General features: G+C 43.2%; 1 protein-coding gene across 11 annotated transcripts in view; it reads left to right on the top strand.

The window, feature by feature from the left end:
• Positions 1 to 14653, top strand: part of TANC1 (tetratricopeptide repeat, ankyrin repeat and coiled-coil containing 1) — a 262375-nt gene that overhangs the window by 192430 nt on the left and 55292 nt on the right. For 8 of the 11 annotated variants that reach the window (XM_037745373.1, XM_017547471.2, XM_037745380.1 and 5 more), the window contains 5 exons: positions 2482 to 2745; positions 8616 to 8738; positions 9844 to 10125; positions 11273 to 11424; positions 14124 to 14355. In XM_037745373.1, coding sequence (XP_037601301.1) covers positions 2482 to 2745; positions 8616 to 8738; positions 9844 to 10125; positions 11273 to 11424; positions 14124 to 14355 — 1053 coding nt within the window. The remainder of the gene's footprint in view (positions 1 to 2481; positions 2746 to 8615; positions 8739 to 9843; positions 10126 to 11272; positions 11425 to 14123; positions 14356 to 14653) is intronic. The other 3 variants (XM_037745386.1, XM_017547502.2, XM_017547511.2) reach the window with 1 other exon arrangement.

Below are 14653 nucleotides of genomic sequence, written 5' to 3' on the forward strand. Positions count from 1 at the left end.
GAGGGCAGCAGAAGGGCTGCCTCTTCTTTCTCACTAGTCTCCTTCTTATAAACACTGACTTTACAATACATTCATTTCCAAATGGTTACCCCATCTGGGACTTCTCTTCCCAGTGACTGCTCCTGCAGCTAGGCCCTTCCTCCCCCACCCCTTATCCTTCCTCTCCCTGCCAGGACCTGAGTGTTTCCCCTGTCAGACGCTGGACACCGTGTGGGGCACATGCCTGCCAGTGAGAGCTGCACCTTCTGCCTGTCCTGCCATCAGGAGCTCTGACCTGGCCTTCCCAGCCATCCTCAGTGGAGCCGTGGGTCCCTGAGGTCCTGATGGCAATGCTGTCACCTGTAACAGGAAGTGAGCTAAGTCCCTGTTCCCACTACTTGAGGTCCTAGTTAGGACTCAGATCTTTGGGGTTTGATTCAGACGTGCTTGACACTTAGGGAGAGCACTTTGACTTTTGGTTTGCTTGTTCAACTTACAAATGTGTGCTCTCAAATGTAACAGCCACAATAATAAAACCAAACATATCCCCTATCTTCCTAGTCTGGAGCTCTTCTTGTCACTTGGATGTTGGAGTAGCCTGGAAACCTAACTTATTCCAATATGTCTTAGAAAAGCATTTTGAGTTGTAAACACTGGATTTAAATGTGAAGGTTTGTAACACCGCAGTCTGTGTTACGGGACTGCCTGCATTTTTATACTTTCAGCTTATTAACAGGGTTACTATTAATAAGCAATAGACTTACCAATAAATTAGACCATTCCTGAAAAACATTAGCACACTTCCTAGTGTATAGTAAACCTTCAGTAAATGCTAGCTTCTGCTGTCAACACCACTACTGGCATTTTTATGATAGAAAGAGTCATATTTGCTGTGCCTACGTTCATATAAATGGTCCATTTAAAAACACACGGAAGCCTGTGATTGATTCCAAAGAAGATGGGGGTGTGGTTGAATACTGCTATGGAACACTGGCAAATGCTGGGAGTCATAACGATGGGCACCCAAAATCAGATCCTGTACTGATAAGTGAGATCAAGTGTGGTGTCTCTGACCACAAATGGAATTGAAGTTTATTCATTTACTCATTCATTCAATTAGCAAGCATTTATTGAGCACTTACCATGTGCTATGCTGTTCAGAAAAGGAAAAGATTGCCATGGATACTCTAGGGAAGGCTTCGGCACTTATGTGGGATTTTTTAAAAATAGGGACGCAGCCAGAGAGGGTGCTGAGTCCATGCCGCAGCAGCAGGAGCAGTAAAGACAGTCTTAGAATTGTGACAGGATGTCCTGTGGCCACAGCAAGGAAATAGTTTTGTCTTCTAAACCGTAAAGAATATAAGCAAAGCTAAACCCCTTCAGACTCTTTGATCCTAAATAACTGACCCTGAGCTAATTCACCAGCTTTCTGATAAAAGTGTGTATCATCTTGGTATGTGGCTAAAGAGGCCTGAGCCAGGAGCTGGGTTCTGAATGCACTTTGGCCCTGCACACTCCCATTTAACAGGCTTGCAGTTGAGGGCCTAGGCGACTGGAATACAGGTAGGGAAAGAGACATCGGTGGATGTGGCCCCTGTTCTCAAGGATGCAGCCAGAATTAGTTCTAACAGTGGGGCGCTGTGAGTGGCCCAGGTAATGACCTGTGGTTGCAAGGGGATCCTGTATGGCTCAGCATCTTTAAATTAGAAGTGGCTCTTTGTAGAAGCTATGTAGGGTTAGTATTGCTTCTCTGTTTGACCATGTTTTTTCTGCTCTTTTGCTGAGATGTTTACAAAAGGTTTTTTCCTATCTTTTTTCTCTGCTGTTTTTTTTTTTTTTTTCTTGGAGATTAAATGCGAATTCTGCAGTGATAGTATACCTTCCCATGCTAGTGCTTCACCTGCGCTGGATACAGGAAGGTTTTTCATTTCGTGCTGCTGAAGGAATAGTAAGTCAGTCTCTCTGGATCATCTTGAACAGATATTATAAACTTTAAGTCTAAGGGTCAGATTGTCTGCTTGACTTTATAATTGTGTTTTTGTTTCTAAAGATTTTCTCCTGTATGTCTCTGCATTAACCATTCTGTTTTTCATTCCCGCTCCCTCATCCCCAACAATGAGGGAAAGTATATTTAAAGGTTCAAAGGAATTTAATGAGACATGAATTCTTTTGTGAGTAATCTTTGTTAAAAAGAGAGGATACTGTTATTTCCAGGTTACATAGATTTAACTCTGACACATTTTAGACAGTTTTTTTCATTATCTTCCTGTCAGAGTTTCTCCCTCTCTCCTCTTCTCTGTAGAGTGATTTAGCAGCTTATTTCCCCTGGTAAGCCACATTCTTCTAATTTACCAAAATACATTGTATGGAACATACTTTGATAAAAATCTGTGTGGACCGGAAAACTTTCCATTGATCCTAGGGAGGGCAGTGGGCATGTTTTAACTCTTCAGCCCTAGCTGTGCCTGGCCTCCCTCAAAGTATTTTGGTCTCTCATTTCAGCCACGATTACAAGTTCATCCGAAAATGATGACCGGAGTGGCTCCAGTTTGGAATGGAATAAAGACGGAAGCCTAAGATTAGGGGTTCAGAAAGGTGTGCTTCATGACCGCAGGGCAGATAACTGCTCCCCAGTGGCAGAAGAGGAGACCACCGGCTCAGCAGAGAGCACGCTGCCCAAAGCAGAATCCTCAGCTGGAGATGGTCCGGTCCCTTACTCTCAGGGCTCCAGCTCACTAATAATGCCACGGCCCAACTCAGTTGCAGGTAAGGCCACACCTCTCCCTGGAAGTATTATCTCGGGGAGACTGAGGTGCCCTGTGTTCACTGTCTTCACATGGGAAGACATTCCAAACACAAGCTGGCTTCGTGGCCCCACGTCAGGCACTTGCCTTTGCTAAGCCTCAGTTTGCTAATCTGTAAACACAAGAAGGCTGGACTTAATGCTCTTTAAGTGGTCCTTCTGCTCTGGAATTCTTTTAAGTCAATGGTTTGGACTATCAGGCTCTTTTATAAAAGAAGAAAGTATAAAAACTCTCCTCTTGGTTTGTGTTATTTTAACCTTTAGAAAATTCATGACTGTTTATTACATCCTGGTAAATGGGAATTGTTGAGTGAGTTTGTTAATATCAGTCAAGGAACTTCTTACCATTACAAACTTATTTTTGTGTAGTGGAGGCCCATTGTACAGGCAAGAGGGCCAAATTTCTGTATAATTTAGTTAAAATGGAGCTCAGAACTTAAAATGTAAGCAGTGGAAGAAAGAGCTCTCAATCAAGGAAATGAAAATATTTGAGACAGACATGCTTTTCCACGATGCAGCAGCTGGAACAAAGAAGAGAGCACAAAGGCTGGCGACTGTCAGTAGTCGAACTGGTTGGTGGATGTGTGTCAGGCAAGGAGAGTACAGTCCGTCCCCTGTATCTGCCTTTCCACATCTGCGGATTCATCCAGCCACGGAGCAGAAATACCCAGGGAAAAAATTGATAAAATAAGAATTTGAAAATATAGTCTTACAATTATTTACATAATACAATGATGTATGATACCTAATACAAGGTATTACAAATAATCTAAAGATGATTTAAAGGATATAGGAGGATGTTTGTAGGTTATGTGCAAATATTACACCATTTTATATAAGGAACTTGAGCATCTGAGGATTTCAGTATCCTCAAGGGGTCCTGGAACTGATCTCCAGTGCTTAGTGAAGGATGACTATAGCTCCAGATGGGTGGGGAAAGGAGCTCTCTGCATCTGAGCTGTGGTGCCTGTTTTTAAGGTTTCCAGTTTCTAACTCCATGCCCCTGCACTGAATTTAGAAGTGGAACTTGATACAGTCATTCTTTGTTATCAATGTAGCACTTAACATTTCTCTTCTAATGCAGGGACCCAGATTCTCCTTTCCTGCATCAGAGGATTTCTCTGTGATTTATACTCTGCTTTCAGGATGCGGTGGGTCACTCTGATGGTTGTGGGGTGTTTTTTATACTGGAACTCAGAAGTAGCTGATAAATAATTGGCTCTAATGGAAAAGTTCTGAGGCACAACTCTAATTCACTTTCAAAGGAAGTGAAATGGTCTTGTTCCAGAAGAGGGATTTGGCATGTTTGCCAGAGAGAAATACTAGAGAACATTATACAAGTTGACTGATGGTCCTTCCACAGCTTTCCTGTCCTCTCACCACTGTCCCACCACTTTAACACAGTGTGTGGCACTCAGGGCGCTTTAGACAGAATTTAGCTATTTATGATGAATGGGTCATTTGTATTATCCCCAGAACTTCATCACTTTATTGACTTCAACAAAAATAGCGAACTTGCGCTCAATTTAGTCAAGCTATTATAAAATTAAGAAACATTACTGTGTTAATTTTAACAGTGTTAAAAGCATCCCATTTGGGGTTGTTTTCTGCTTGATGTTCTTTTATGGGTCTCCTGCCATGTGAAGTGACAGTGGGTGTGAGCTGAGCTTTTCCAGGAGACTGCCGTGATTATAGAGCGGAGCTTTCTGATTTCTGCTGTGCGCATTCATTAGCTTCTGTGTGTGTGCCCTTGAGCTAGACCTCCTGTGGAATGCGAGGGTTTTACCTCTAGATTTGAGCAAAGTCTACCTGGCCTAATGGGTTTGCTCGTTTCTTCTGTGCTGCATATTTTTGAAACTAAATGAATATTTTGAAAGGAAGTGAGCAAAGGCCTATTTCATGGTATCTGTTAACAAGCTAGGAGTCTGGTAGATTCTTCATTGCCTCCCTTCCTGCCCCTAAAGTTGAACCTCAGTTAAGAGGAAATGGCAAGATTTTTCAAGTACCATTGAAGAGTTAAGGTTCAGGTTGTATAGATTCTGTGCAGCACTCTTTAGCGATTAGAAGGCAGGCTGCTGCAAACAGGTCAGCAGAGAACACTCAGTGTTAGAAGAATCAGAATATATACAGAAATATCTTAGAAGTATTTGCATGTTACAATACAGGTAAACGAATTGCCTTTTGGTGGGAAAGGTGTTTTGGTGCCTGAGGGTTGGCAGGTAAAGGAAGACTGATGCCAGGCCTCTGTTCACAGCCTCCCCATGGGACTGGCCCCTAGGGGGTGGGGTGCAGAACTTCCTAAGGTCCTTTACTGAGCTTGCTACAGAGAACTGGAATTGTCTGTTAACCATGTAGTAGTGACATGGTTAATTTTTATTTTTTGTCAAATATTATAAAAATAAGTTGGCTAGGTTTTGAGATTGTTTCACAATACAGATTTTCTTTGTAAAGATATTTGTTAGAGTAGGATTGATGTGGACAACTATATATCACATCAAAATGCATGACATGGACATTTCTTTTCTTTATTAAAAACAGACTGGGAAGGCTTTAAAAGTATGTTTTAAATCACATAGAAGTCAGGTAATGGGTTCTACTATTTTTTTACTATTTTTTTTTCCTTTCAAAGTACTTTCTGAGTGGATTACAGAACGCTGTGTTTAATTTTCCAGGAAACCAACAAGCACAATTGCAATCCAGTTTTCCTAAAACTGGTCATTGCCCTGGACTTACTGGCATGTACTTTCCATAGGTTAGTCCACAACTTTGGCAAATGTTCCTCTTTGTCCAGCTTAGAGATGTCTCCCTCTGCCTTGCTCCACCAAGCCCACCCCCATCAAAAAACAAACTCTTCTCCCCGCATCTTGAAATGTGCTTCTCATCCAGATGTTGTGTGTGTGTGTGTGCGTGCATGCGCGCACGCGCACACACACATGCACGATAAGTGTATAATTTCACTGTAGAGATTCTAGCAATGTAGCATGAAATTATTGCTTTACCTTTGGGGGATTTTTTTGGCCTCAAGTAGTGTTTAGGATTTTGAAAGTGTTTTGGGTAAATACGGAATGTGAGTCTGACTTTTGCACAGGTAACGTCTGAGAATCTACTGTAGACATGCCTGAGAGGGCAGAGTGGCCCAAGTTACCTGCTCAGAGGGTGGGTAACACCTGGGCACATAGCTAAGCCATTGAAGTTTCCCTGCCCTATTTGCTGGCACCTCTATTGGTGGCTTCAAAAATGCCTTAGAAAGCTGAGATGGCTGGCAGGTAGTGGCTTATGGTCCCGCTGCACCTTTCAGCTCAGCTTAATCATATTTGAAATTGAGAATCAGCCAAGAGCTGTGGAAGTGCTGAGGCTGCTCTGTTACAGATTTTGGTGCTGAAGCTTTAGTGACTCGGAATCTGAAAACAGGCTTGTGAAATCTTACCATCTTCTGCATCTGTTTAGCTACATTCTAGGGCATTTCTTCAATCTGTTATTTGTAATGCCCTTTATGGTCACATATTTTTAATCCTTTCAGTTGTCATAAAATTATAAGCTCAATGTTGTGTTCTGAGGAGTCAGGGGAAGAAGGGAAATAAGCCTCAGTGCTTTTGAGGCTCTAAAGCATCTTTGTATTCTCTAGAGCTGCAGCATTATGTCAGATGTTCATGACTATTCTGCCTCTGAAATGAGTTACAGGTTATGAGTGTGGCTGCCTGCCCCTTCTACCTGTGCCTTGGTGGGTGCATTCACCATGAGATGTGTGAGGAGAAGGGTCCCAGGGCTCAGGCAGGAGCCTAGAAAATGTTCCAAGCTGTGTTACTGTAGGGAGCTAAGAGGGCTGAGGGAAGACAATGTAGTCCTGTTGGCTCTCCAGGAGGTTTTATACACCCTACTTATGAAGGCCCTAGAGAGAAGCTAGAGGCTGCTCTTGGATTACCATACATGCAATCCATTTAAAAGCTCTGACAAGGAATTAGCAGAGTCTTTCTCATGGGAAAGATTTGCATGGTAGCTGGCGATGTGCATAGAATATTTGCGTAAACTTGTATACACTGTGGATATGCACCAGAAGGATGCAGGGGCATAGGTGCATGCTGTTGTGAAGTCAAGGTTGCAGTTGTTTCTTGCTTGCTGGGAAGATGAGTCGGCAGGGCATGTGTTAGATTGCCCTTTGGAGGATGCAGTGAGAGAGGATGTGCCAGCACAGTTAGGCCTAGAGCCACCCAGGTGGTTGTTCAATGAAGGAATGAGAGCAGGGGATACAGACAGTGAGGAAGAGGAGGACTGAAATCTTAGAGGGCAGAGATAGGAAGGGATCAGGTAGGATGGATGGCACTGGTTGGCAGCTGGATGTTGGGTTAGAACCTGTTGGGCAGCCAGAGGGCTTTCAGCAGACAAATGGCCCAACTCAACTTCTGTTCTCTGCAGCTTGGTCCCACTGAAGATATCCCCACTCCTAAAAAGCCTTGACCTAGACACTGACTCCCTCTAGACTCTCAATTGCTCTCAAATCACGATATAATTTCTAGTCCTGGAAGATAATAATTTGACTAAGATCAACAGTACTTCATGTTGGGCTTAATCTATACAACAAATTAGGTTAATTTTATTTAGATTTTTCTCAATGTAATAGGAGGGTTTTTTGTTTGTTTGTTTACCTGCGACTGCCTTTTGGTATTACTCGATGGAGGGGTTTTTAAAAGGCAAAAATGTCTACTATATACTGGCTTCTAAGATTTCTTGAGAATTAGCAAAATTATCTTGCTCTAGTTATTTTTGTAATCTAATCTAACTTGTATCAATGTTTGAATAGATATTTAATGCTTTTTTTTTTTTTTTTTTTTTTTTTTTTTTTTTTTTTTTTTTTTTTTTTTTTTTTTTTTTTTTTTTTTTTTTTTTTTTTTTTTTTTTTTTTTGAGGCAGAGCCTTGCTCTATCACCCAGGCTGGAGTAAAGGAGATTGATCCCAGCTCACTGCAACCTCCACCTCCTGGGTTTCAGCAATTCTCCTGCCTCAGCCTCCCAGTAGCTGGGATTACAAACACCTGCCACCATGCCCAGCTCATTTTTTTTGTATTTTAGTAGAGACAGGGTTTCACCATGTTGGCCAGGCTGGTCTTGAACTCCTGACTTCAAGCGATCCACCTGCCCAGCCTCCCAAAGTGCTGGGATTATAGGCATGAGCCACTGTCCCCAGCTCTTTAATGCTTTATAACAAGTACCTATGTGATATGCATCTTACTGATTTGGTCAGAGGTAAACATAACATTTTTAGAATTAAAAAAATATACCTATAAAATGCAGTCTGATATATAATGTTTATATATACTCTATGCATATGTTTGAAACTTAGGGGTATGATTGCACTGTTACTACTGAGAGTTAACTTTTAGTGTTCTGGGTGCTGTGGAATTGTACACATAGAATCTGCCCATTTAATTAGTAAGTTTGGAATTCCAAACAGTGGAAAGCTCCCCAGTGCTGCAGAGAAGAATCTAGCAGCGTGCCACCTGCTTGTGGTAAGTACTGAAGCTTTGCTGTGTGCCACATGATTGTCAGATTTCCTCATCAAACAATTTATGGTGAATTCTGTCTCTTTCCAGAAATAATGGAGAATTCTGGAAACCCAGTCAGCATAACTTTAAGAAGCATCAGCACTTGGTTTTTACCACCTTTAAATTAATAATATTGCCAGAAAAATAAACTGGGACAAACAATGCCAAAATGACATTTAAGTAAATTTTGTTGAAAACCTGAACTGAATTGTTTAGTGATTTGTAAATTATAGTCACTTAGGTATGAAATTAAAGTCAGCTTTGAAGATACTAAACTTCAGTTTAATATTACAGCCACAAGCTCAACCAAATTGGAAGATCTGAGTTATTTAGACGGGCAGAGAAATGCTCCTCTGCGGACATCAATTAGATTACCATGGCACAATACAGCTGGAGGTAGGGCACAGGAAGTTAAAGGTATTTATCCTTGCATCCACTGTGATAATGGTCATGATGAACTCATTCAATAACTTTGAAAGTCTTCGATAACCAGCATTGAAGCCAACTGTGTTTATAACATGATAAGTGTGTTTGTGCTAAAAACGTATCTGTGAGTTGTGCTAAGGGGTATCCTCAAACAGTTTGGGGCTTCTCCCTTAAAATATGTGATTAACTTGCTTCTGGAATTGGAAAAATAATTCTGCAGTAAGTTATTTTGAAGTGAGGAGCAGTTTAACACTTACTAGGTGGTTTTTTTTTTTTTTTTTTAATTACTAACAAAGTGTAAACTTTGTTTCAGTTCCTTGGACTGGACCATGGGTGGTGGCACTTTGAGAGGGTGAGGTGGGTGGATCACCTGAGATCAGGAGTTCAAGACCAGCCTAGCCAACATGGTAAAACCTTGTCTCTACTAAAAATACAAAAATTAACTGGGAATGGTGGTGCAGGCCTGTAGTCCCAGCCACTCAGGAGGCTGAGAAAGGAGAATTGTTTGAACCCAGGAGGCGGAGGTCACAGTGAGCCAAGATCATGCCATTGTACTCCAGCCTGAGCAACAAGAATGAAACTGTCTTAAAAAAAAAAAAATTCCTTGAACTGCATTGGCTGTGTTGTCTGTTTACATGTAACATAGTTGTGTGAGGTACACAGCAGCCTGACCATACAGGCAAAGTATCATCACACCTGGATGAGAGCAGAGCCCTGTTTCTAGGGAAAACATGTTTATTTTATTCATACAGCAGGGAAGAAACACATCTTAAATGCAGTTCCAAATAAAGCAATGAGACATGGTTTGACCTCGTGCATGGCTTTCTATAATCCTCTGTGTGTCTACCTTGAGTCCTGAGAATAACTCAAAGCTGTGACCATGCTAGAAAGTAATTTCAATAGGACACTCTCTAGGTCCAGTAGGCTGTGATTATTGAGGTATTACAGAAGTATTAGTAGAGCCAGATTGGAAATGCTTACAGATCGTAGTGGGGATAAAAGTCAGGATTTAATATAGCACACAAGCAATAATATTTGAGTTTCTTAGTTTATAAAATTATGACATTTTTCTAAAATAATGTTTTCTTTTTTAAAGCACGATTTGCTCCCTACAAGCCACAAGACATTTTGTTGAAACCATTGTTGTTTGAAGTACCAAGCATAACAACAGACTCTGTGTTTGTGGGAAGGGATTGGCTCTTTCACCAAATAGAAGAAAACTTGAGGAACACAGAACTGGCAGAAAACAGAGGCGCGGTGGTGGTTGGCAATGTGGGATTTGGGAAGACAGCGATCATTTCCAAGTTGGTGGCGTTGAGTTGCCACGGAAGCCGCATGAGGCAGATTGCTTCCAACAGCCCTGGTTCATCACCTAAAAGTACATGCGTATTTAATTACTTGTCTAGTTTATTAACATAAGATGGATGGAGGAAATTGCTGTTTGCGTAGACATAAAATACCAATTTTCCTCAAGTTGTTGCAGCTACTATATCAGGTTTGCAATCGTGTGTGAAGTGAACTATTTGAATACATCCCTCTGTCATGATATGTAGTCAGCTGCAAGCTGGGGCGAGGCCAGGGTTCCCTGATGGCCTCCTGAACTGTAACCCCTCTCTTCCTTGAGGTGCAGGCAGAGATGGGCCAGTGAGGCCTGATCAAGTGCCCTGTAGAACTTGAGGCCCTAAGAACAAGGAGTTGGGCTCCTGGCAGAACAAACTCAGATGGAGTCTAATGTGGAGTTCTTTTGTACCCTGTTTGGCACAGCTCTATTGCCCAGGCTGGAGCATAGTGGCACAATCACGGCTCACTGCAATCTCTGCCTCCCGGGTTTAAGCGATTCTCCTGCCTCAATTCTGTATTGGATTTACCAAAATGATAAAGACATGAGCTAGAGTAGCCAAACATTTGACTATCTACTCCTTATTTCATATGCAATAAGCCCACTCTAAACATGGTGAACAAGAACAAGTGAACCATGCAAGATTCTTTAAGACCCAAAAGAATTCAATAGGTCAGGCGCAGTGGCTCACATCTGTAATCCCAACATTTTGGAATGCCGAGGTGGGAAGATCATCTAAGCCCAGGAGCTCAAGACCAGCATGGGCAACATAGGGAGACCTCATCTCTACAAAAAAATAGCCAGTCATGGTGGCACACACCTATTGTTCCATCTACTCAGGAGGCCGAGGTAGGAGGATCACCTGAGCCCAGTAAACCAAGGCTGCAGTGAGCCGGGATTGCACCACTGCACTGTAGCCTGGATGACAGAGAAAGAGCCTGTCTAAAAAAAAAAAAAAAAAATTAACGGTGGAAACCGGAAATAGCAGATGGTAGTTCTCCAGGGAGGGGAACTGATTGGGTGGGTGACAGATGGTGAACCTGTGTTCTCATGTGGACCTCTGAAATTTGGACCATATTCACTACTTATCTATTAAAATGTTCCCTGGGGCGAATCAAGAAATATATTCAGTATCTCACCTTGCTCCTACACTGGTGTACATAATGAAATGGGTCTTTCTCTGCAGCCTCTGACCCCACTCAGGATCTTCCTTTCACCCCGTTGCTTTCACCGAGTTCTTCCACAAGTGCTTCCAGCTCAGCTAAAATACCTCTCAGGTCTGGCAGTGCTGAAAACCAGAGACCAAGAGAGGATGCAGTGAAATATCTTGCTTCTAAGGTAATCTCTCTTGTTTTATGGGAGCCTTCCAGATAGATTTGTTAGTTTGGTTTCTGAGAAGTAAATTGGAAAAAGGAGCTTAAAACAGAGACAACTGCTTAATGATAAAGTATAGCTTTTGATGAAATAATGATGAAGTTCTCCAAGTAAAAGTGTGAATGACAGTAAATATCTGTCTTAAGTCATTGGCAGTGAACCTGATCCATCTTAAATAATGGATTGAAAGAGTTCCTCAAGGCAGCAGAAGGTAGCATGTGTACTGGCCACTAATCCATGCTTATCTGTATATACTCTTCTTAATTTGGTATGTGAGCAGGAGACTTTGGAGCTTTTGACTTGACCCGGACCTCTTCCCTACACTCTGTTGCCTGAGGCCTTTGGTTCCCTCGGCTTTCTAACGAGGTTTCTTGTGAAATTTTGATAGAGCCTTCTTTGGCTGACTTTTCCTTTCTAAATTCATGACCATCAGGGTCTTTGTGAAGTTTTCTTTCTGCTCAGCATCCATCACTGGTTCACCAGCCACACTCCTACATTAAGGCATTACATCCTTTTCCCCTAGTGGAGCTACTTAGGTTTACCTGGGGCAGCAGTGGTATGAGTGAGTTAAGCTGGAGAGCTGCCTGAGTGGGCAGCCATAGGGACACCTTGTGAGGAGGCCCTGTGGGGAGGTTGGTGAGGAAAGCTGAACCAAGACCTGCTGTGCACCAGATCCCTGTTCCTTCTTCTGCTTCCTGGATGATGACCACTCTTGGCACCATCAGCCCTGATGCTTCCAACCACTGGTCCAGAACAGTCCTCTGGTCATGAGTGGGTGCTTTGAGAAGAGTGATGTAGTTCAGGCTTCAAAGCCATCCCTGTTTACAGTGATTTTCAAACCCCATTGACTATGACCCACATAAGAAATACATCTTAGACTACAGATCCAGTACTCACACATAATCACCCACATAACTAAAGCAAAAACATTTTAGAACCATGCTTATTCTTATATCCTATAATACACTCTAGTAATCCTAAGCTTATTTAAAACAAAAAACTGTGGCTCTAAATACATTTCAAGGCCAGGCATGGTGGCTCATGCCTGTAATCTCAGCACTTTGGGAGGCCGAGGCAGACAGATCACTGGAGGTCAGGAATTCAAGACCAGCCTGGCCAACATGTTGAAATCTCATTTCTACTAAAAATACAAAACTTAGCTAGACATGGTGGTGGCTACCCAGCTACTCGGGAGGCTGAGGAAGGAGAATCACTTGAACCCGGGAAGCAGAGGTCGCAGTGAGCCAAGATTGTGCAACTGCACTCTAGCCTGGGCAACAGAGCAAGACTTCATCTCAAACAAATAAATAAATAAATTGATTTCATGACCCATCATTGGGTTGCCAAGCTGCTTTTGTCAAACGCCGTGTGAGACCATGGTACTGGACACCTCATGATGGCTTAGATAGACTTACAGGATCCTCACATGTTTCCCTACTGATTTCTGTCCAGGTGAGAGTTGGAGAGCAGCCAACTTTCTTCTGAGTATATTGATGATAAATTTAAACCAAAGTCTCATGACAACTCCAGGTTGGCCAGAGAAAGGCTGTTGCACATTTACTTTGCCATTTGCTTTTTAAAGAGTCTGCAGACCTGGAATTTAATCCCCTGTCCTTGACTGACTAACTGTGTCAGGTTGGCAAGGCATCTAACATCAGTGTCTGGTGCCCTCAGTGATGAACTGTGGCTAGTGGTTCTTGTCCTATTTCTTGCAGGGGCTTGCTGTTCCCAGTGGGACAGCAGCAAGGCAGATACTCCCAAAAACATGCAGCTCTTGGCACGAGTGCTTTGCTCTTCTTTGCCTTCCTTACCTTGTACTTGTGTTCCTCCTTTGATCTTCTTTTGGAAAAGTGTTGCATTTTTCTTATATCTACAGCATGCCTCTCATCCCCAACAGCTCTGTGTCTGGCCCTTTTCTGGGGTCTCTCTCTCTCAAACAGCCTGCTGCCGCTGTAGGTCCCTTGGGACAGGGACCGTTCCTTTTCCTCTCAGAACCTGGGCAGCTTCCTGTCTCCTCCAACTTGTCTCTCCACATGATGGGCAGAGATTTGGTGATTTCGGGTTTCATTCTTCAGACAGCGTTGACCCTGTTGAACTTCTCCACAGGGTCCCTTGATGCAGTGCGGGTGTGGGGAGGAGCCAAGGGCTTGAGTCCCCCTGACCTGGGAAGGATTCTACAGCCACAGTCTCACAGTCACCGGCTTTATCATCTGCCTTTTGGGATCAGCAAAAGGGTTCCCTTTTTTGGAGCAGGGAGAGGAGGTGGAAGCCTCAAGAGGTGGTGCTGCTCTTGAGAACAGAAACCTAGTGAAGATGGCACTTTTTGATGTTGAGAATATTAGGATGGCTTGGAGCTGCTCTGAGCCAGGTAGTTAGATTTTATGAATGCTGTTTAAACACGTTGAATACAAAGTAACTTGTGCTGATTTTTATGCTAATCAAGATGGATTTGTGGATGCAGTTAAAGGTCTGAAAGCCACACCAAGGAAGGAATAAATAGGACAATTATGCTAACAAATGACTCAGTCTTGGGGAATAGACGCTCTGTATCTTATAGTATCTTGTTATCTCTGCGAACGGGCAGAGTTGCGTTCCTGTTTGAGATCGCAGAAGAAGCTGTGTGAAGAGGGTGAGGTGACGCTGACAGTTCTGTTTCCCCCTAGGTGGTGGCCTACCATTACTGCCAGGCTGACAACACGTACACTTGCCTAGTGCCGGAGTTTGTGCACAGCATTGCAGCTTTGCTCTGCCGGTCCCATCAGCTAGCCGCCTACAGAGACCTTCTGATAAAGGAGCCCCAGCTACAGAGCATGCTGAGCCTCCGATCCTGTGTGCAGGACCCGGTGGCAGCTTTCAAGAGGGGAGTGCTGGAGCCGCTGACAAACCTGAGAAATGGTACCTCACAGCAGTTACCCACAGCCCCCTCTTAGTAGTGGTGCAGCATAATCAAGGAGTCCCCAGAGGGCGGGTGGTCAGCTGGGCCCTGGGGTAGAAGTGAGGTGGAGCAGGGAGAGGAGGTGGAAGCCTCAGTGCCCATCCAGTCCTCTTTCCCAGAACCAGCCCCATGAGGTCTCTCCTATACCACCCTCATGGTATAGTGTTAAATGAAGAATGAATGTGACGACTGAGCAGTTCCAAAGTAGTCAATTTGTAACTGTGGGCTGTTTAGATGACTTGTACCACAGAAGACTGT

This window comes from Cebus imitator, unplaced genomic scaffold (assembly GCF_001604975.1).
Source record: "Cebus imitator isolate Cc_AM_T3 unplaced genomic scaffold, Cebus_imitator-1.0 Scaffold10, whole genome shotgun sequence".
In the NCBI taxonomy this organism is placed as follows: Eukaryota; Metazoa; Chordata; class Mammalia; order Primates; family Cebidae; genus Cebus; species Cebus imitator.